We start from the raw sequence: 20797 nt of genomic DNA on the forward strand, positions 1-20797 counted from the left end.
TATACCTTGTTTTATTTGCATTTCTGGTAGCGCGTTTAGGAATATTGGGGATTATATATATATATATATATATATATATATATATATATATGTATATATAGGTGACAATGGGCAGTATTCAATGACGGAGTTCTCCGTGCATGGAGAGCGTTTTATTTTGCTCTCCATGCACTCTCCGTGTTCCGGAGGGCTCGCTGCCACTCCTGCTCCCACTATTCAACGTTTTTAAGACTCGCCGCCACTCGCGGCGAGTCTTAACCCCTGCAGCGGACGAGCGTCCGCGGCAGGGAGCTGACAGGGAGCCGTGGGACGTGGCATCCAGGGAGATTAAAGTCTCCCTGGATGCCACAGAACATATGTGAGGGTAGGGGGCCCCCCTGGGACCCAGGCAGCACAGGCTGCCCCCCCCTATAGCCAGCGGGGGACCCAGTATTCACTGCACCCGAACGTGCATACGGGTGCAGTGAATATATGAATATCTAATGAGCGGCTCGAGCGCTCCGGCCCCCTGCTGGCTGCACTGTGTAAAAAAAAATAAAAAAAAATTTAAAAAAATATTTTTTTTTTAAATTAAATATATATTCATGTGCTATAAGCACATGAATAAAAATCACATGCCCCTTCACAGAAAAAAATTCCTGATTTTTTGACACCAAAATTAAATACAAAACCCTTTTAGATTAAAAGTTCACATTCCAGCTCTCCATCAAAAGATGGAGAATTTCTACACGGAGAGAGACGGCGAAAATCACTTAGAAAGACGGAGAACATTTCACATTGAATAGGGTTGCTCGCTTTTGGAGAGCAAAATGCCCCGTCCAAGGCGAAAAAAGCACAAATTCTCCACAAAACACGGAGAACTTTTCTCATTGAATACTGCCCAATGTATTGAATATACTGCATTATGTATGGCTGATCCTACTGCCATATATATATTTGTCCTGTATATTTCAGAAATATTAAATACAATGGGGGACATTTAGTAAGATGTGTATTCTACTTCACATTTGATGAATCTACTGCTTATTTATTTAACACCCTCTACAATATAGTAGACAGGATCTGATTGGTTGCCCATAGCAACATCACATGTGAAGAAGAATACACATCTTACTAAATTTCCCCCAATGAATTTTGTATTCTTGTTATAGCTCGTTACATACTCATTACGCCCTCTTCATGAACTGACCACATTCAATCTATAGTCAAGCGTTTGTAAACTCTCACTACAATTGTGGCCTTTACCCCTATATACCGCGACTTCTCTTATAGCTTTCCTTAGAAAGCTATACAATACCAGAAACCTTACATTTTCCATTCTGCCACTTAAATCAGAGTGTTTAGAAAATCATTTACATTTCCAAAGGGGCATATTTATCACCAATGGCTTATGGTAATTACGCTCCAACTCGCAATGTGGTCATGAAAATTACCACTTGATTGGGGCACTCAGAGCTTCTGAAAGGACTCGGGCTCAACACATCATTACACTATGTCAAAATGTGTCTGGAGCACGGCTGGGCAATTATTTCAGCTGGGCATCAACTTAACGAGCTTAAGTGAACGCTGGAGGCCGCACACAAAATATTGGTGTATTTATAGTACAATAACTAGCAACAAAATTCTTGGAACAAATGGAGCGACCTTATACTAGGTAAAGTTCAAGGGGGGGTGGAGGGATGAGGTGAAGAAGTTGTCCATAGCATCATGTAAGGTCACTCCTTGCGTACGTAGGATTAGCGTGGAGTGCAGAAGATGCACCTACTCTTTCAGGAGTCTCCTGAAACTTCTGGAAGATTGGGTAAGGATACTATGGGGTCCAAGATTGTTCATTTTAGGTTGCCATCCATGTTCCTGGTCTCCAAGGACAGCATACTGCCATTCAGCTTTCAGTAGACCAGGAGTAGGTGACCTGAGGTCCTCCAGATGCTCTATCCACATACCTGCACCAGGGTTAACATGCCCCTAACAGCAAAACTGTGTAAGCAGTGCATTCTGGGATGTGCTGTACCACAGGTTGCCTACCGCTGCTTTAGACATACGCATATGACTTGCAAGCCACTATCCCTGGCCTTGAAACAGCGGTGTATCTAGGGGACAAATACCCCCATTCCCCCACTCTAGAGTATTGCATTTTAGTGGCAGTTGCTGTGGTGGGGCTCCAGCACAGAGATAGGAAATCCAGAGAATCCCCCCAAACATTACCCCAGATTGCTAAGTGGGATTTAATGGCAGTGTGAAGCCATCAGGAACCATCATGATCAGGCCGCTTACACCTTCAACATACCAAGTGGGTAGGTAACCTTCTGCTCGCCCCCAGATGATGCGTAGATGGGGCATCAGAGGGTTAGTTATCCAACCTCTGTGGTTCTGGGTGAGTTGTGTTTTGCTCCCGGCCTGGAGAGTTTGTAGACGAGATCCATCATATTATTACTTGACTGTTTTAACGGTTTCCACAATGGCCACCCACCACGTGCCCGCAACCCCCCCCCCCCCCCCCCTCACTGCTGAATCCCCTTGGTAACATGTGTCGGAAGGGGAACAAAATCATTCGGTGGTAACTGACCGCCACTGCTTATAAGCCTAAGGCTGGCCATACACTAGACCAACTTTCAACCAATCATCCAACTAGTTGGTTGGTTGGACTGAAAATTTGGTACTGTATGGGGGCAAATGGCAATAAGCAATTTGCTCGCAAACTCAGGAGAAAGGACAAAAACATTCAGTGAAATTGTTTAAATCAAATAGGTCCAACTACAGTACGTTGTCTGAGTGACAGTTGTGGTCCATTTTCAGACCTGGTAAACAAATGACTTTATTACAAATGACATTTGCTCCCTTCCAGTACCAGGTTTTTATTCCATCCAACCAACTAGTTGGATGGTTGAAGGAAAGTTGGTCTGATGTGTGGCTCTGTTTGACCTGTCTACAATGTAGACCGCAAGTCGCTTAAGAGCTGAATTCACTCCATTCAATGCTCACATACAGTGTGTTACAGGGCGACTACACAAAGGTCTGAGAAGGGCAAGTAAGTCATTTGGTTGATACATCCGGACTCTTGTCTTTAACACACACGTTTTTTTTAGAAAGGCGCAATGCGTTTCAGATGTCAGTTCTCGGAACGTGTAACCAGTTTAACCAGATTACCTCTTACTTCTATCACGTTATCAACCGAGAAACTCCTTGTATTTGCCTTGTGTCTGAATACACAGCAGGACTCTAGCAATTACACTGTGCAAACATTGTCTACGCTGCAAAATCCTACATACAATTCACCAGAATGTAGACATAACTGTGTTTTATGTTTAATTCATGCTAGCACAGACCGTGTCCTCTTGCCAATTAACATTGTTGTGATATTACCCACTGTATTTTTTTAATGGGAATAAAATGCATTATGAAAATAATACAGGGTATGAAGGCATTCAACACTAAGATTAATTGATTGATTGATTGATTGATTGATTGCAAAACCTTCCTGTTTGAACATGATACTGACATATTTAATCCAACTGGGACTGTGATGTCTTGAATGTGACACAGAATATTTAAATATTGTTTAACTGGATTGCCGCTGTGCAATTTATCTCTTGTTACACAGATATTAATGGCCTGCCCCGATTTATGCTATGCATTTCTTGTCTTATAATGATGTATAAATGGATTAGGGTGACAATAGAAACCGTCGCACGTAGGGCTGTCATATCCATTGCAGCTGTTAACTGCCAGTGTGGCGTCGGCATTCGGTTTACGTTACCACTGGTAAATGCATTATGGAACCCTAAAGAGAGATCACCGGAGCTACTGCCTGATGCTGATATATTCGTAGTTCCATATTCACTACAGCGGCTGAATGGTCTTCAGCAGGCATGTCCAAACTATGGCCCTCCAGCTGTTGTGAAACTACAAGTCCCATCATTGCCACAGTTTTGCTATTAGGCAATGCTAAAACTATGGCAAGGGATGCTGGGGTGTGTAGTTTCACAGCAGCTGGAGGGCCACAGTTTGGACGTGCCTGGACTACCGCAGTGATTCTCAACCGTGGTCATCAAGGAACCCCAACAGTGCACGTTGGGGGTCCTTGAGGACCGAGGTTGAGAAATAATCAGCTTCTTTTAAAATGTGTTAGTGAATAATTAGAGCACCTGTGCACCTGCCGGGTGACCTGGAAAATGTGCACTGTTGGGAGTCCTTTAAGACCGGTGTTGAGAACCACTGGTCTACAGCACGGGAGGACAAACCAGTCATCAAGATCTTTTGTAGGCCACCTGTGGATCTGTAGAATGTGTCGGTTAGGAATATACGCCGCACATGTTTAAACACGTGACAGTAATGACTGCACCTGTGCACCTGCTAGGTGGTCTGGAAAATGTGGACTGTAGGTAGATACTGAGGACCGGTTTGGCCAGCCTTGGCCTACAGTGTCTAGGTAGACAGTCACTAGATTGACCACTAATGGTCAACAGTGACTAAGTCGATACCTGAATATGGTCAACATATTATAGGTCGACATGGGCAGAAGGTCAACGCTCGCTTATGGTCGACATGGATATGGTTGACACTCAAAAGGTTGACGTGCTTTTCACGTTTTTTGGTGTCTTTGTTGACATAGACACCGCATAAGCGTACCGCGTCCCCTTGCACGGCTCGCTGCGCTTGGCGCACTATTATATGCTCACTCTATGCCCGCTGGGATGGTAAAGTATGAACCAAGTTGGTCTACATACTTGAAAATCTTGTGCCAACCTTTTAAATGTCGACCATGTCCAGGTCAACCTTAAGCTTGTGTTGACCTGTCAATGCTGACTATGGTATGTTGACTATTTTTTAGGTGTTGACCTAGTCACTGTCGAGCATTAGTGTTCAACTTGGTGAGTGTCGACCCAGATATTGTCCACCCAGGGACCGGATACAGGCATGCAATAGGTCGACACGGACAATAGGTCCTTTTGCTATCTACATATTGACTGTCTACTGTAGACCTTTGAATCCACACCCGTTGGGATGTCTGTAGCTACAATATAACTGTTCTATAATCTGACTGTATACAGTATATGAAGTAGGCAGAGAGGTAGAGTATGGAGAGGTGGAGAGGCAGAGTATGGAGAGGTAGAGTATGGAGAGGTGAAGAGTTGGAGTATGAAGAGGTGGAGAGGTAGAGTGTGGAGAGGTAGAGTATGGAGGAGTATGGAGAGGTGAAGAGGTAGAGTATAGAGGAGTATGAAGAGTATGGAGAGGTAGAGTATTGAGAGGTGGAGAGGTAGGGTATGGAGAGGTGGAGAGGTAGAGTATGGAAGAGTATGGAGAGGTAGAGTATGGAAGAGTATGGAGAGGTAGAGTATGGAGAGGTGGAGAAGTAGAGTATGGAAGAGTATGGAGTGGTGAAGAGGTAGAGTATGGTGGAGTATGGAGAGGTAGAGTATTGAAAGGTGGAGAGGTAGAGTATGGAGAGGTGGAGAGGTAGAGTATGGAAGAGTATGGAGAGGTGGAGAGGTAGAGTATGGAGAGGTAGAGTATGGAGAGGTGGAGAGGTAGAGTATGGAAGAGTATGGAGAGGTGGAGAGGTAGAGTATGGAGCGGTGGAGAGGTAGAGTATGGAGAGGTGGAGAGGTAGAGTATGGAGAGGTAGAGTATGGAAGAGTATGGAGAGGTGGAAAGGTAGAGTATGGAGCGCTGGAGAGGTAGAGTATGGAGAGGTAGAGTATGGAAGAGTATGGAGAGGGGGAGAGGTAGAGTATGGAAGAGTATGGAGAGGTGGAGAGGTAGAGTATGGAGCGGTGGAGAGGTAGAGTATGGAGAGGTGGAGAGGTAGAGTATGGAGAGGTAGAGTATGGAAGAGTATGGAGAGGTAGAGAGGTAGAGTATGGAGCGGTGGAGAGGTAGAGTATGGAAGAGTATGGATCGGTGGAGAGGTAGAGTATGGATCGGTGGAGAGGTAGAGTATGGAGAGGTGGAGAGGTAGAGTATGGAAGAGTATGGAGAGGTAGAGTATGGAATAGTATGGGGAGGTGGAGAGGTAGAGTATGGGGAGGTGGAGAGGTAGAGTATGGAGAGGTGGAGAGGTAGAGTATGGAAGAGTATGGAGAGGTGGAGAGGTAGAGTATGGAGAGGTAGAGTATGGAGAGGTGGAGAGGTAGAGTATGGAAGAGTGTGGAGAGGTAGAGTATGGAGAGGTGGAGAGGTAGAGTATGGAGAGGTGGAGAGGTAGAGTATGGAGAGGTGGAGAGGTAGAGTATGGAAGAGTATGGAGAGGTGGAGAGGTAGAGTATGGAGCGGTGGAGAGGTAGGGTTAGGGTTAGGGTTAGGGTTAGGAGTATGGAAGAGTATGGAGAGGTGGAGAGGTAGAGTATGGAGCGGTGAAGAGGTAGAGTATGGAGAGGTGGAGAGGTAGAGTATGGAAGAGTATGGAGAGATAGAGTATGGAAAGGTGGAGAGGTAGAGTATGGAAGAGTATTGGGAGGTGGAGAGGTAGAGTATGGAGCGGTGGAGAGGTAGAGTATGGAGAGGTAGAGTATGGAGAGGTGGAGAGGTAGAGTATGGCAGCACCTAACGGGTTCTCTGCTTCTTACACAGATGAGTGGCTATGGAGTGTCCCCGCAGAAGTTATCTCTGTACCTGAAGCAGAGACGCCCGGGCTACGTGGAAGCTGGAAGAGTTCAACTTTATGAATTCCTGGATCTGCTTGCAATGTACGTTCTCATCTTTGTTGTGGTCAGGGCCTGTATAAAGGGTTATGAGGTTCCTTGGTAGACTGTCTAGTTCGACAGTCCCTAAGTCGACCACTAATGGTGGATAGTGACTAGGTCAACACCTTGAAATGGTCAACACACACTTAAGGTTGACACGTGCATGGCCGACTCCCACACTGTAGACATGCAATTGCCGTGGATCAGTTGGTTTATGCATTCACCGGTGCTGCCACCTGCTGGTAGGAATCTATGCTTTTAACCCTTTCAGGTCCAACGTCTAGTCAGGCTCGACAGCCCTAGCGCTAGTAGCAGATCCAGTGGTGAGACACTTTAAAATAAGGACATTAACATCGTTCAACATTCAATGTAGGCCATTTTTTGAATTCATCAAAAAATAAAAAATGACAATTAATTTTAATATTTAATTCAGACTGTTTGAATTGCAAAAAAAAAAAAAATTGGACTGCAAAGGGTTAATGTTATTTATCCTCCATACGTTAGTTCTTCTCGATAGCACCTTTAGAAGGCATCTATGGTCTTTGTATTTGAGTCAGTTGCTATAATCCACTCTGTGTACACACTTTATTATCCGCACTACCCTCTGCAGGTCACCGTACTACTCCGTCCACCAGCAAATCACGCTGGACCGTTCCCCATATTTATGGTGGTAGCATCCCACGGACGGTATTGTTACAAATGGGCAGTTTCAGCTTCATAACAATTCTGCTTTAACATTTTAATCTTTCCCAGATAAGTTCCCGCCAGGTGATCTATTGGTAATTATCTCCTTTCTTCGACGCCGTTGAACATGGTCGATTTTTTTATTGATTTGAAATGTCTTTGTGCATGTGCGGCTTTGTATAAGTATTGGTGTTTTAGTGTAGAATTAGAATTATTTATTTAGCGAATGCGGTCTATTTGTTTCCCATCTGTCCTCCGCGCTGAGTCTTCCACAGGATTTATCAATGTGTGGGTAATTAAACCTATAATTTTTTGGGGGGGTTGATATTTTGACACACGTCTTTCTCGTTCGGTTATCCAACCTCTGTGGTTCCGAGTGAGTTGTGTTTTGATTCCAGCCTGGAGAGTTTATAGAAGAGTTTCTAATCTAATCTAGATCCACCGTGTTATCATTTTGACTGTTTTAAGGTTTCCACAATGGCCACCTACCACGTGCCCGCACCCCCTTACCGCAGAGAGAAATCATTCGATGGTCACCGACTGTTTTATAGGGACACCCATGAAACACTGAGCATCCCCTCCAGATGCCCCCTGCACGCCCCCCTGCCCTTGCATACCCGTACAATGCCTTGGTGACTGTGATAGTCGCCAAAGACGTTCATACAGCGACCCTGCAAATGCACGGTACTTGTGTATTATCACGGCGCCCACATTTTCCATCGCAGGGCATTGTACGACCAAATAATCGCGTTGCATCGCATTCGATGCGATGCAACGCGATTGGACCCGATTTTTAATTGTACAGGCACCCAGATGCCTGATTCCTATGTTAAATGCCCCCCCAGACTCTGACGGGTAATGACTATGTTAAATGCCCCCCATTGTTAACACCACCCCACTATCAACGCCAACCCGAAGCGTGGCGAGCGCAGCGCGGCCGCGTGGGGCGGCGGTATGCGTCCTCCAACCTTTTCATACTCCCACTATACATGTCGGCGTGGAATTGATCTTATATAGTGTGGCGAGCACAGCGAGCCACCGAGCCTGAAGCTTGGCGAGCGCAGCGAGCCCTGCGAGGGGACACGGATGACTTCACATATATTCTGCGTCCGCTCGCCACGCTTCGGGCTCGGTGTCTCACTGCGCTCGCCACACTATATAAAATCAACTCCACGCTGACGTGGATAGTGGGGGTATGAAAAGGTCGGAGGATGCGTTCCACCGCCCCTCGCGGACTCGCTGCGCTTGCCATGCTTCGGGTTGGCGTTGATAGTGGGGTGGCATTAACAATGGGGGGGCATTTAACATACTCATTACCCATCAGGGTGGGTGTACAATTAAAAATCGGGTCTGGGGGGGGGGGCATTTAACATGGGAATAAGCCCAAATTGGGCATGATCGCGTCGCATCGCATCGCAAGCCATTATAATGGCATGCAATGCGACGCAATATTAAAATTGTATACTCAGCCCGGGGAAAGGCTCAAATCGGGTCCCATCGCATGCTATCGCATACCTTAATTAGTGGTATGCGATGCGATGGGCGCCGTGATAATACACAAGTACCAAACGCACAAATATGCGCATGCGTAGGGCTGCATAAATTGATCCCTGGAGCGAATACGCCAAGGACGATTGATCATGAATCAGGCGCAATGTTTCATGTATCCACCTCCTGGTTCCTAGGATACCACTCCATGATCGCCACCTCCTGGTTCCTAGGATACCACTCCATGATCGCCAGCACAGTGGTAGACAGTAATCGCTGATAATGCATCGGACTTAAGCCCCATACTTGACATGGGGTTCCCATTCTTTTTTAAATCACGGCACCCTGGAGTATCAGAATTTTTTCACGGCACCCCTAGGCCAAAAAAAAAAAAGCTGAATAAATATAACATTATGCAGATTTGGTTTACATGCAATTTATGATTGGCGGCCGCCGGCACTGGTTTTGCCCATCAATAATTAACCGTAACTAATATGAATTGGTCCTGGACCACCAAAGGGCTTTCTGAGCAATATCTTCTAGTGTGTACACCAAGGTACTTGTGTACTTTCACGGCTCCCATCGCATACCATCGCATGCCATATGTAGTGGCATGCGATGGGATGCGATTTTTGCAGTTTTTTAGCGTTTTTAAAAATCGCGTGCGATGCGATCGCATGCGATTTTTAACAGAAATGCATCCAAATGCATTGAAATTAGTATCAAACATGTTTAATGGCCCCCAAATGTCATTTTTCAGGCTGTACCACCCCCACTATCAACGCGAACCCGAAGCGTGGCGAGCGCAGCGAGGCCACGAGGGGCGGCGGTACGCGTCCTACGACATTTTCATACCCGCACTATCCACGTCGGCGTGGAGTTGAGAATAGAAAGTGTGGCGAGCGCAGCGAGCCACCGAGCCCGAAGCGTGGCGAGCGGACGCGGACACCTGTGAAGCCCGCGAGGGGACGCGGATACCTGTGAAGGTATCCGTGTCCCCTCGAGGGGCTCGCTGCGCTCACCACGCTTCAGGCTCGCCACACTTTATATTCTCAACTCCATGCGATTTTTTGCTATGCGATGGACATCGTGGGAGCCGTGATTGTACACAAGTACCTGCACTAATATCGTTAACGATATGCGTTACCGCACGTCGTTAATGAGCCTTGCTGACGGCTGATCACGCAGGTCAATTTGGCTATATAGCCAATGACCTTCATGCTTAGCGGGTCCTGCTGATGTCACTAAATGATATCGTTTACCGATACACTCAACTAGGCCACCCACGGTAGATTTCGTTAACTATGTAGGCTGCGGCCAGGATCGCCAGGTGTGTATGGGGCTTTAGTCTGCGTATAGAAGTCAGAGAGAAATGTTTGGGTGCTAACAGAGATATTATTCAAAGATCTATATCTAAAAAACAGATTATGCGTCTGATTCAGCTTTGTAAGCAGAGCAGAGAGCACACAACTGTGCTGCGCTGCAGGTGGGGCTGATTTAACGTGCACAGAGATTTAGATTTGGGTGATATTTATTCTATGTAGGGTAAACACTGGCTGCTTTTGCATGTAGTCCACAGATAGACAGTTTCGTTTTTACACTGCAATTTAGAGTTCAGTTTGAACACTCGCCATCACCCAAATCTAACTCTCTCTGCATCTGTTACATCTGTCTACCTGCAACACGGCTTAATCAGTTGTGTGCTTTTTTAGTTTGCTAACAAAGCTGAATGAGGCCCAATAAAACAGAGCATGGCCCATTGGAGAAATGTATAAGAAATGTCTGTACTTTACCTTTCAGCTGTGAGACAAGGAAGAAGTTCTCCATCCAGGAAGGAAGGGCGGCGAGTACTGACAAGGCTGCGGGCTTATACCAGGTGAGGCAGGTACACGTGCCCATTACTGATATGTATATGCGTCAGACGGGATACAGTCAAAATCCCGACGGTCAAAATCCCGACGGTCAAAATCCCGAATGGGTCATAATACCGACAAGGACAAAATCCCGACAAGGTCAAAATACCGACATTTAAAATCCCGACAAGGACAAAATACCGACATTTAAAATCAAAATACTGACATATAGAATGTACAGGTCAAACAGTCAACAGACAGGTCACGAGGTCGACATGTTTTTTTTCACTGTTTTTTAACCCGACATGTGCCGACAGACAGTATTTCATACCCTACCATCCACTAGGGTGTTGTGGGAGAATAAAATAGTGTGCCGAGCGCAGCGAGGCACCGTGCCCGAAGCATCGCAAGCGAAGGGAGCGATGCGAGGCGCTGCGGTTCACCTCCAACTGTGTCCATGTCGACGGTGTGGACATTCGGGTAAAAAAAACAGTGAAAACCCCATGTTAACCTCGCGACCTGTCGACCCAAAGTCATGTTGACTGTTTTACCTGTACATTTTAAATGTCGGTATTTTGACCTTGTCGGGATTTTAAATGTCGGGATTTTGTCCTTGTCGGTATTATGACCCATTCGGGATTTTGACACTGTCGGGATTTTGACCGTCAGGATTTCATACCGAATCCGCGTCAGGCCACTGGTATGTGTGCATACCTCCCAACACTAAGACACTATGCACATGCGCACAGTATCTAGTCACTGCAGCGCAGCGCCGGGCAGGGGGGTCTCCAAACCGCCGACACCGTGGGACACTGCCGGCCCCGGGCAGGACTCGGGACCGTCCCCCAAAAAACAAGACAGTCCTGTGAAAATCGGGACATTTGGGAGGTATGCGTGTGTCAGATACTGCAGCAGGAGGAAACCAGAAGCAAGTAATTAAGTCTATGGGGGAGATTCTCTAAACTAAAAATGCGGTAAAAACCCTGTTATCGGGTTTTTACCGCATTTTGGGATGCTCTAAACATCCCCCTCCAGGTTACCACGATGGGGGGCATCACCAGCAAAAGCTGGCGATGCCCCATAGAAGCCTATGGGCTTCTACCGTGACCCAACGCCGCCCCGCACTGACCCCCACTGCCCGCACTGACCCCGCCCTGACCACGCCCTCACCTGTGTCCGGGCAGCACAGAGTTGTGCTGCCCGGACCTGTGACCTCCTCCCTGCACTGTGATCCTCTTCCGATGTGCAGGGAGGAGGAGGAGGAGGAGAGCCAGCCTCCGCCGCAGCAGCAGTACCAGCGCCGGGTAAGGGAGGGGGAAGCCGCCGGGACCCGCTCTCATCGCAAAGGACAGCTCTTAACACAAGAGCTGTCCTTTGCCATAATGATCACATATGTTAGAGCAGTGGTCGCCAACCCGTCACTCGCGAGCTACCGGTAGCTCGCCTGAGTGAAACGGGTGGCTCGACCACTGCTGCCTGCCCGGTCCGCCTGCCCGCTGTTGCCGCTGGCTTGCACCGCCATAGCCACCACCTTGCGCCGCTATAGCCGCCGCCGCCTTGCCCCGCTACAGCCGCCGTCACCTTCCCCCGCCGTAGTCCTTGTTATGGGGACCAGAGGAGACAGGCGCTAGAAGTCATATTTGAACTCTAGCGTCTGACAGGGAGCACCGCGCTAAGCACTCCAGGCACTTCCGGGTAATGCTGCAGCGCTGTGTTCCCTGTCAGATGCAAAGTCAAATATGACTTCTAGCAGGGTGTGGGGGAAGAACCGACGCACTCCTTAAGCCAGCAGCGGGATGATGGAGCTGAGCTCCGATGCTGCAGCAGCCAGCAGCGAAAAGTTTATCATGGAGAAATTTATTATGGTGCAACTGCCCACTATGCCCATGTTAAGATGGGCATAGTGGAGGGGGCAAGCAGTGACCCCCTTGTCAATTAACCCCTGGCAACAAAAATTAACCCCTGACAGCAAGCAGGTAATTTACTTTTTTTTTTTATTGGAAGCCTTACTGTGGGACATTGTGTGCAGAATCTTGTATAAGGGGCATTGAGGTGTGTGGCATAATGCATTTTTGGGGGCTGTCCTGCTTCCCACCTGGGGCCGGCAGTGTCCTGCGGTGAATAGACGGTGTGCATATGCGCACACCGTCTATTCATAGAGGCTGGGGGCATGGCCAGCAGCTCTCAGAGTGCTGGCCATGCCCCCATAGCGGAAAAAATGGGGGATGTGGCCTCGCAGGAGTACCACGGTAGTAGGTCACCCCCCCTAATTTCGGGCGCTTGCTGATGTCCCTTCTCCTCTGCCTCCAATGTTGGGAGGTATGTATGCGGCATATTGGACATTGCAGTGTGTGGCATAATGCGTCAGGGGCATTACAGTGTGTGGCATAAGTGTAAAGGGCATTTTTTGGTTATCATGCAGGTTTTTTTATTAAATTTTTATTTTAGTAGCTCTTCAGGCGGTTTATTTTGTCGCGAGAAGCTCTCACCCCAAAAAAGGTTGGAGACCACTGTGTTAGAGCATATGCGATAATTATGTAGGCGATGGGCGGCGAAGGGCGGCGGTGCTGCGCTGCGGATGTTAGAACATCCCGCCCTATGTCACAGGCGTCTATTAATTATAAATTAACCATCATAATGTTGGGATTGTATAAATTGCACTTTCCAGGACTAGTCTATGTTGATTTGTTGGCCGATAGATACTTTATTCATGGTTCGGTACACCAATCGTGCTGTTTAGTATCAATTAGATGTGCATGTTCTTTAGTGTTTTATTTAATCCTGTGATTCCTATTGCTATGAATGAAGCAGCATATGAGACTCGATATTATCTAGAATATTAAAATAAACTTTTAACCTTTGGAGGTTAAAGTAAAGCATTCCCCCAAAACGACCAATCAGCGTCTCTCATTCCAACAGAAAAGGGGGCGGAGCAGCAAAAAAGAGGAAGCGGGTGCTGACAGATAATGTGGGCAGGGCAGACTGAGGTGACCATTTCCCTTACTAGTACATTAATAAGTTGTTAAGGTTTATTTAACAATAATGTTGGTGCATGTATCTATTTCCTATGCTGCATGTTTGACGTTATGATACCGCTGTCGTTACGTTAGATGCAGGCGGGAGCCATTGAAGTGCAATCATTGAACAACTATGGAATATTTTCCTGACTTGGTTTAGAATTACGGGAACTGTTATTGAGCAATGGTATTCTGACATAAGATCACATCCAAATGCCAATTTATAATGATAATTCGATCGCAGCTCGTGAATCCATATATATCCCCCCCCAGTGCATGTTTTCCAGGTCTCCTCACAGAATCACAAGTGAGCTAATTAGCTCCATCTGTGAATCTTTTAAAATGTGTCAGTGATTAATGAGTGCAGCTGTGCAGCAGCTAGGTTGTCTGGAAAATGTGAACTGTTGGTAGCTCTCGAGGGCTAGGGTTGGCTACCACTGCTTTAACCCATTAATACGTTGCCGGTTACGGTGAGCAAAACATTTTAGTTCCCCCCCATAGAGGTGAGGAGCAGCGTTTAGTCTGTTATTATATAGGATATTTCATACTAAACCATAAAAGGAGTAAACTGTCTCCAATGGACACTTGGACATTACCTGCTTCTATGTATCAGTATTAGTGTCAATTTGATGCCTTGAGGTCCCTCTCGTTGAATTAATGTACATAGACCAACATGTCATTGCTGTCGTACCTGGCCACATCATTTTAATGCCATTGTCACTTTGTCCTTTAACTTAATGCCTTTGGGTGACATTAAATTCTAAAGAGTCTGGTTGTTACTATTTTATTACATCAAAATCCAAACCCGCAGTGGGACCTAGTCCGTGAATTTTCCCTTAATTTAATCTTGGGACCAGGCCGGCTTCAGCTGTCCTCAGGCTGTCAATGGCTGCGTTCATCCTTCTAATCAATCTCGTCTCTCGAGTGGCCTCAGATGGACGATGGGAGAAGTTCCATGCTGACCCCTGATGAGAAGCTGACACGTTATCTCAACTGGAGGTTCCAACACGTAGACAGTTGGATGTTGCCCCAGGCGACCACAGTAACAGCTGGACCCTGCTCCTTCAAGAAATGTCAGCAGGTAAGGCGTACAAAAAGTATAGGTGCAATGTATTATGCCTTAGGAAATGATACTGATTATCCACTGGATGTATAGACGTGCGTACAAATTAGCCAGGACTGAGATGTCCACTCTTTCGAAGCCACAACCAGTCACACCATTGACTGATCATACCCATTAAGCCACCTCCATGAGGTTGATTTGAACTTTGTTCTTGGACATACTGTTGGGCTGCTGTGCAGTCCGCCGCAGCTAGCACCTTAATCAAAATTTTCATTCGCCGGGGTGTTCACTGTCTGATTTACAGGCAGGGGGCTTCCGGGGTGGGCACCCGGCGCTTCATGAGCGTGCCCACAAAAACGCACCCATAGAAACACTCAGACCCCAGTGAACGCAGGAAATGCCCTGGTTGCTCAGTTCGGGCAGATGATGTCAGAGCCAGCCCCCAATTTGCAGAGGAAAGGCCAGCTGAAAAGTAAGTCTTGGCCAAGTTTCCAGGCAGCCCAATCCGGCCAACCCTGCAGATTGCACGGATCAGTCAGATCCATGCGATGCTTTTCTGTATAAAACGGGTTGGGATCATTTGGTCTACAGCATTATGGTCGACAGTCGTTACGTCGACACCATTAGGTCGACATTGGAAAAGGAGGACATGGGTCTAGGTCGACATGGGAAAAGGTCGACATGGTTATAGGTCATAAGGTCATTAGTTCGACAGCTCATTAGTTCGACATTGTCTAGGTTGACAGTCAAAAGGTCGACATCCAGTTTTTCACTGATTTTTTACCTGAATGTCAACACAGTCGACATGGACACAGCTTAAAGTGCACCGCATCCCGTCGGGCACACTATTTTATTCTCCCACCATGCCCTAGTGCAGGGGTGGCCAACCGGTCAGAGGTAAAGAGCCGAAAAATATCGTCGGTCAAGCCAAAGAGCAAACATCATGCGCCCCAAAAAGGGGCGTGATTTGGGGAGTGGCCAGGGGCGTGGTCATATGACACAAGGGGAGTGGCCACATGACAAAACTTTATACCCCCAGTGCCAGATATGCCCCCCACAGTGCCAAACATCATATGCCCCCCACAGTGCCAAACATCATATGCCCCCCACAATGCCAAACATCATATGCCCCCACAGTGCCAAACATCATATGCCCCCCACAGTGCCAAACATCATATGCCCCCCACATTGCCAAACATCATATGCCCCCCACAGTGCCAAACATCATATGCCCCCACAGTGCCAAACATCATATGCCCCCCACAGTGCCAAACATCATATGCCCCCCACAGTGCCAAACATCATATGCCCCCACAGTTAGGAAGCTGGGCCCTCCAGCACAGGTGTTGCCCACAACACCTATGCTGGAGGGCCCAGCTTCCTAACTAAAGGGCCCACCTAGAGGGCAAGGAGGGCCCAACAAACAAATGAGCCACGGGCCAAGAGGGCCCGACTAATGTGCCCACAGGCCGGAAGGGCCTGAGTGTGCCCACGGGCCTAGTGCCCGACACCCGGTGGTCTAGGGTGGATGGGGGGTAGGAGGCCAAAGGCCCCTACCTGGTGTTGGGAGAGGCCGCTGGGGGGAGCTTCGTCAGCTCTTTTGCTTCCCACCCCCGCTGGCCTCTCCGGGAGCCATCTTCTTTCTTCTTGCAGAAGGCGCCGGAGATCTTCTGTCTTGATCCCGGCGTCTTCTGGCCTCTTCAGTGGCGCCGGAACTCTTCTCCCCGCCGCCGTCTTCTGCGCCGTCCTCCGGCGGCTTCTCGCGTCTTCAGCGTGGAGATGACTTTTCACCCTCCCGCTGGCGTCTGATGTCAGACGCCGGGGGCGGGGCGGAAATGGCGCGGCGAGCGCTGATTGGCTCACCGCGGCCGTTTCCTATTGGCCACCGATGCGGCGTTTTGAATTGGCAGCCGAATTGGCGCCAAATTCAAAACCCTGCTTCGCTGATGGGAGCCGCACATTACAGCGTGGCGAGCCGCATACGGCTCGCGAGCCGCGGGTTGGCCACCGCTGCCCTAGTGGATGGTAGGGCATGAAATACTGCCTGTCGGCTCAAAAAACTGTGAAAAACTCTATGTCAACCTTTTGACTGTCAACCTAGACAATGTCGAACTAATGACCTGTCAAACTAACGACCTGTTGAACTAATGACCTTTCGACCTAGAACCATGTTGACCTTGTCCCATGTCGACCTAGACCCATGTTGACATTTTCCCATGTTGACCTAATGGTGTCGACCATAATGCTGTAGACCAAATGACGCATCCCGTATAGATATTAACATTGCTGCCTGCAATATTGTTTGCAGATATTTGCAGTGATATTTATTTTCTTCTCACTCAGCACAATACCCATGTTAATAAATGTGATGCCTATGCAATAAATTCCAAATGCAATTGAACCGTACTTGCCTTCTTTTGAAAAAAGCATTTCAAGAAGATTGTGTAGGTGACGCCTAACCAAGTCTTGTAGTACATGTTTGGGAGCATCTGATCCAAGGCAATGGAACCATAAGATGCAAAGATAAGTGGCTTTAAAAAAAATCAAAAATAATATTTTGGGAAACCAAAAACATTTTCTTAACAAAAGAAATCACCAATATCTACTTCAACTCTCCATTAACCTAGAACAGTACCGATGCTTTAATTATCAATGTATCTCAAGCATTAATGTCTGTGTAATGCTATTATTTGGAGTGGTTTGGGACAGCGACTTGGATGCTGTGGGGTTTGTGTTTGACGCACTGCGCTTGAATTATTCCCTTCGCTTAGGTTTAGTAGATTTACCGGAGGACAGTTTGTTTTGGTATCCCAGCTGTGTGTGTGTGCGCAGACACCGGCCCTCGTGTGATTAATCACCCCCTGTGGGCTCACCTGCCTTTGGGCCGAGACTCAGGAATCTGAGTGCTGAAGTCTTCCTCATCAGGCTCCCAGTGATCAGAATATTTACGTGGGATGACTCAGAGAACAGATGTCTGATAGGGCAAATATGAACATTGGAGCAAAACAGATTTGTTCTTTTCTTTGTTCGAAATATTCAACATTATAATATTTCCTGTTGATGTTCTCTATATATCCATGTTATAGCAAAGCAATGCTTTCTAACACAGAACGTCTGACTCTCACATTCTCTTGCCTGCTGCGTTTCATGTCAGACTGTTTGTATTATTTGAAAGTAGAGTTGATACATTTTTACAGGTGGGTTCAATGAAACGTTTAGATGGGCAAAAAAAACAAACAAACCTCACAAATTTTTGTCTGAACCAATGACAGCTGGTACAGAGCAATCTAACGGCATTTTTGGATCATATTTTCCTCAATCTTTTGAGTAGGAAATACAAAATAAAACTAAACACGGAGCCAGATCTAGTTTACAAAAAAAGCCAAAAAGTTGTACTTTAAAGCGAGAGAAAATTTTTAATTATTGTTATTCCTTTTACTTTTTGCTGCTTGTTTTAGCCTATTGCGAAATGTGTCAACAAGCCCCACCCACTTCCATTCTCCTCCAGGCAGAAGGCGAATACCGTGTTTGTTATTTAGATACATTTAAATGTCTCTACAGTACAGGTTGAGTATCCTGTATCCATATATCCAAAAACCGAAATATTCCAAAAAACTTGTTGTTGTTGTTGTTTTTTTTTTTTTTGGGGGGGGGGGGGGGTGTCCCAAATACACCATAGGCCTGTACAGTATAATGTAACACACGTATACTTCAAGTGCACAGCCTGGAACCTGATCCCCAATAGAGATGGCGCTCCATCAAGCAATGAGGCCTACTGGGTAGGGATGGCCATAGACCATCGATGATTCAAATACTTTTGCCATCAAATACTTTTGCCATCGATGGGGGAGAACCAGATGGTTTCCCTCCATCGATGGCACAGCAAAATTATGTTTTACTTTTTTTTTCTCCAAGTGCCGGCCGGGGCACGGAGCATAGCTCCGCCCCTGACACCCGTGAAGCCCCGCCCCCATGTTTTTTTATTGGCCCACAGGACAATCAGTCAAACACAATAAATGACCATCGATAGGTAAAAATATCGATGTCATCCATTGCATAGTTTAGCACTATCGATGGCCAGTTGCACTATTGCAATGGCAACGATGGCCATCCCTCTGGGAGTCTCCCCTGTATTCCAGTTGGCCAATCCAAATCTGGGGTCATAGCAGGAAGCAGAGAATTGAGCACCTCCTAAGGATGCTTCAGATGGTGCTTTTAGCTGCATAGGGAACGACAGACTCTGTGTATGCCGAATGTAAATGAATTTAGCTTACAGTGCAGGAAGCCTTAGGACACTCCAGGTAGTGTCATACTTACCAGAGCTGCCGGCCCCACCCCTTAGGCGTGATGTCATAACATGACAGATTAGGGCTGGCTCAGACTACACTGCTGCCCTGTTATAGCTCAGCCCCTTTTTGTAATTCCCGTGTCCATCATTTCTCTACACCTGGAAATGAATGGGTTAAAGCAAGAAGCTTTATTTCCAATTAAGCTTCTTACTCCCTACCCCTCCCTTCTATAGTTTCCATGTTATAAATACCAGGGCATGGACCGCACATGGGTGATAATTTCCACATTCTTGTATTTTATTAAACAGAAAGGTCAGGCGCATGAAGCGACAGTCCTCTGGAGAGAAATTATTTAATAAGGCTCAAACACTGAGACGGGATGGGATTATGTAATAACAGGAAAACTTCATTAGGCTCCTGGTAACGGGGCAAATTCCCTTCCAGCTAGAGCATGCATTCATCTCATGCAAGGCTACTCACAGCCACAGTGCCAGGTACACTAAGGGCTGCTGTCATTATGCTGCTGTTTTTGGGGTCTCTTCGGGGAGGTTTGTAAACGGACAGAAGTTAGACAACAAGACAATCCGTCACTAAATCCAGAAGGATTCTAATTTCTGTCTGAACCAATGACAGCTGCTACAGACCAGTCTAACGGCATCTGTGGATCAAATATTTTCACAATCAGAGCCAGATCTAGTTTACAAAAAGCCATTGGCGCGGACTTTTAACGAGAGGGAGATGGAGAAAGTCATAGAGACATCATCATTATTATTAGTATTATTATTACTTTTACTTTTTACTGCTGGTTTTATGCTTTGAGATATTGCGAAATGCGTCATCCTTTCTCACACACTGCGCAGTTTTTCGATAATCGCTCAATTTGCCCATTAGCTGATTAGTGATCAGCTCTGAATCTGGCGCTTTGTACCATATTTTAGTAAATACAGGAGGCTTTGGCTTCTAATGTACTAGGTAATGGGATCATTGCAGGGGGTTGGGATCATTTGGTCTACAGCATGATGGTCGACACCATTAGGTCGACATGGGGAAAAGTCGACATGGTTCTAGGTCGTCAGGTCATTCGTTCGTCAGGTCATTAGTTCGACAGGTCATTAGTTCGACAGGTCATTAGTTCGACAATGTCTATGTTGACAGTCAAAAGGTTGACATGTTTCACTGTATTTTTGATCTGAATGTCAACACAGTCGACATGGGCACAGTTTCAACTGCACCATCCCCTCGCATTGCTCGCTACACTCGCAATGCGTCGGGCACGGTGCCTCGCTTTGCTCGGCACACTATTTTATTCTACCACCACGCCCTAGTGGATGGTAGGGCATGAAATACCACCTGTTGGCACATGTCGGCTCAAAAAACAGCGAAAAACCCCATGTCGACCTTTTGACTGTCGACCTAGACATTGTCGAACTAATGACCTGTCGAACTAACGACTTGTCGAACTAATGACCTTTCGACCTAGAACCATGACGACCTTTCCCTATGTCGACCTAGACCCATGTCGACACTTTCTCACGTCAACCTAATGGTGTCAACCTAATGACTGTCGACTATCATGCTGTAGACCAAATGACCACATCCTATTGCAGGGCCAAATTAATTTATGGGCTTAATAAACAGCTGCCCAAGTGTCCTCCAATTCTAGGGGCCTTCAAGCTGGGGCAGATTGAATGTTTGCTACTACCACCAAGATCTCAAC

The 20797-nt window shown here is 46.8% G+C and overlaps 1 protein-coding gene across 1 annotated transcript in view; it reads left to right on the forward strand.

Annotated features, from left to right (window-relative positions):
- The window catches only part of LOC146020892 (uncharacterized), a 122716-nt gene that overhangs the window by 84926 nt on the left and 16993 nt on the right, over positions 1–20797 (forward strand). The window contains exons 6-8 of the mRNA XM_083154476.1: positions 6574–6689; positions 10659–10734; positions 14663–14809. Coding sequence (XP_083010602.1) covers positions 6574–6689; positions 10659–10734; positions 14663–14809 — 339 coding nt within the window. The remainder of the gene's footprint in view (positions 1–6573; positions 6690–10658; positions 10735–14662; positions 14810–20797) is intronic.

This window comes from Crinia signifera, chromosome 7 (assembly GCF_055691185.1).
Source record: "Crinia signifera chromosome 7, ASM5569118v1, whole genome shotgun sequence".
Taxonomy (NCBI): Eukaryota; Metazoa; Chordata; class Amphibia; order Anura; family Myobatrachidae; genus Crinia; species Crinia signifera.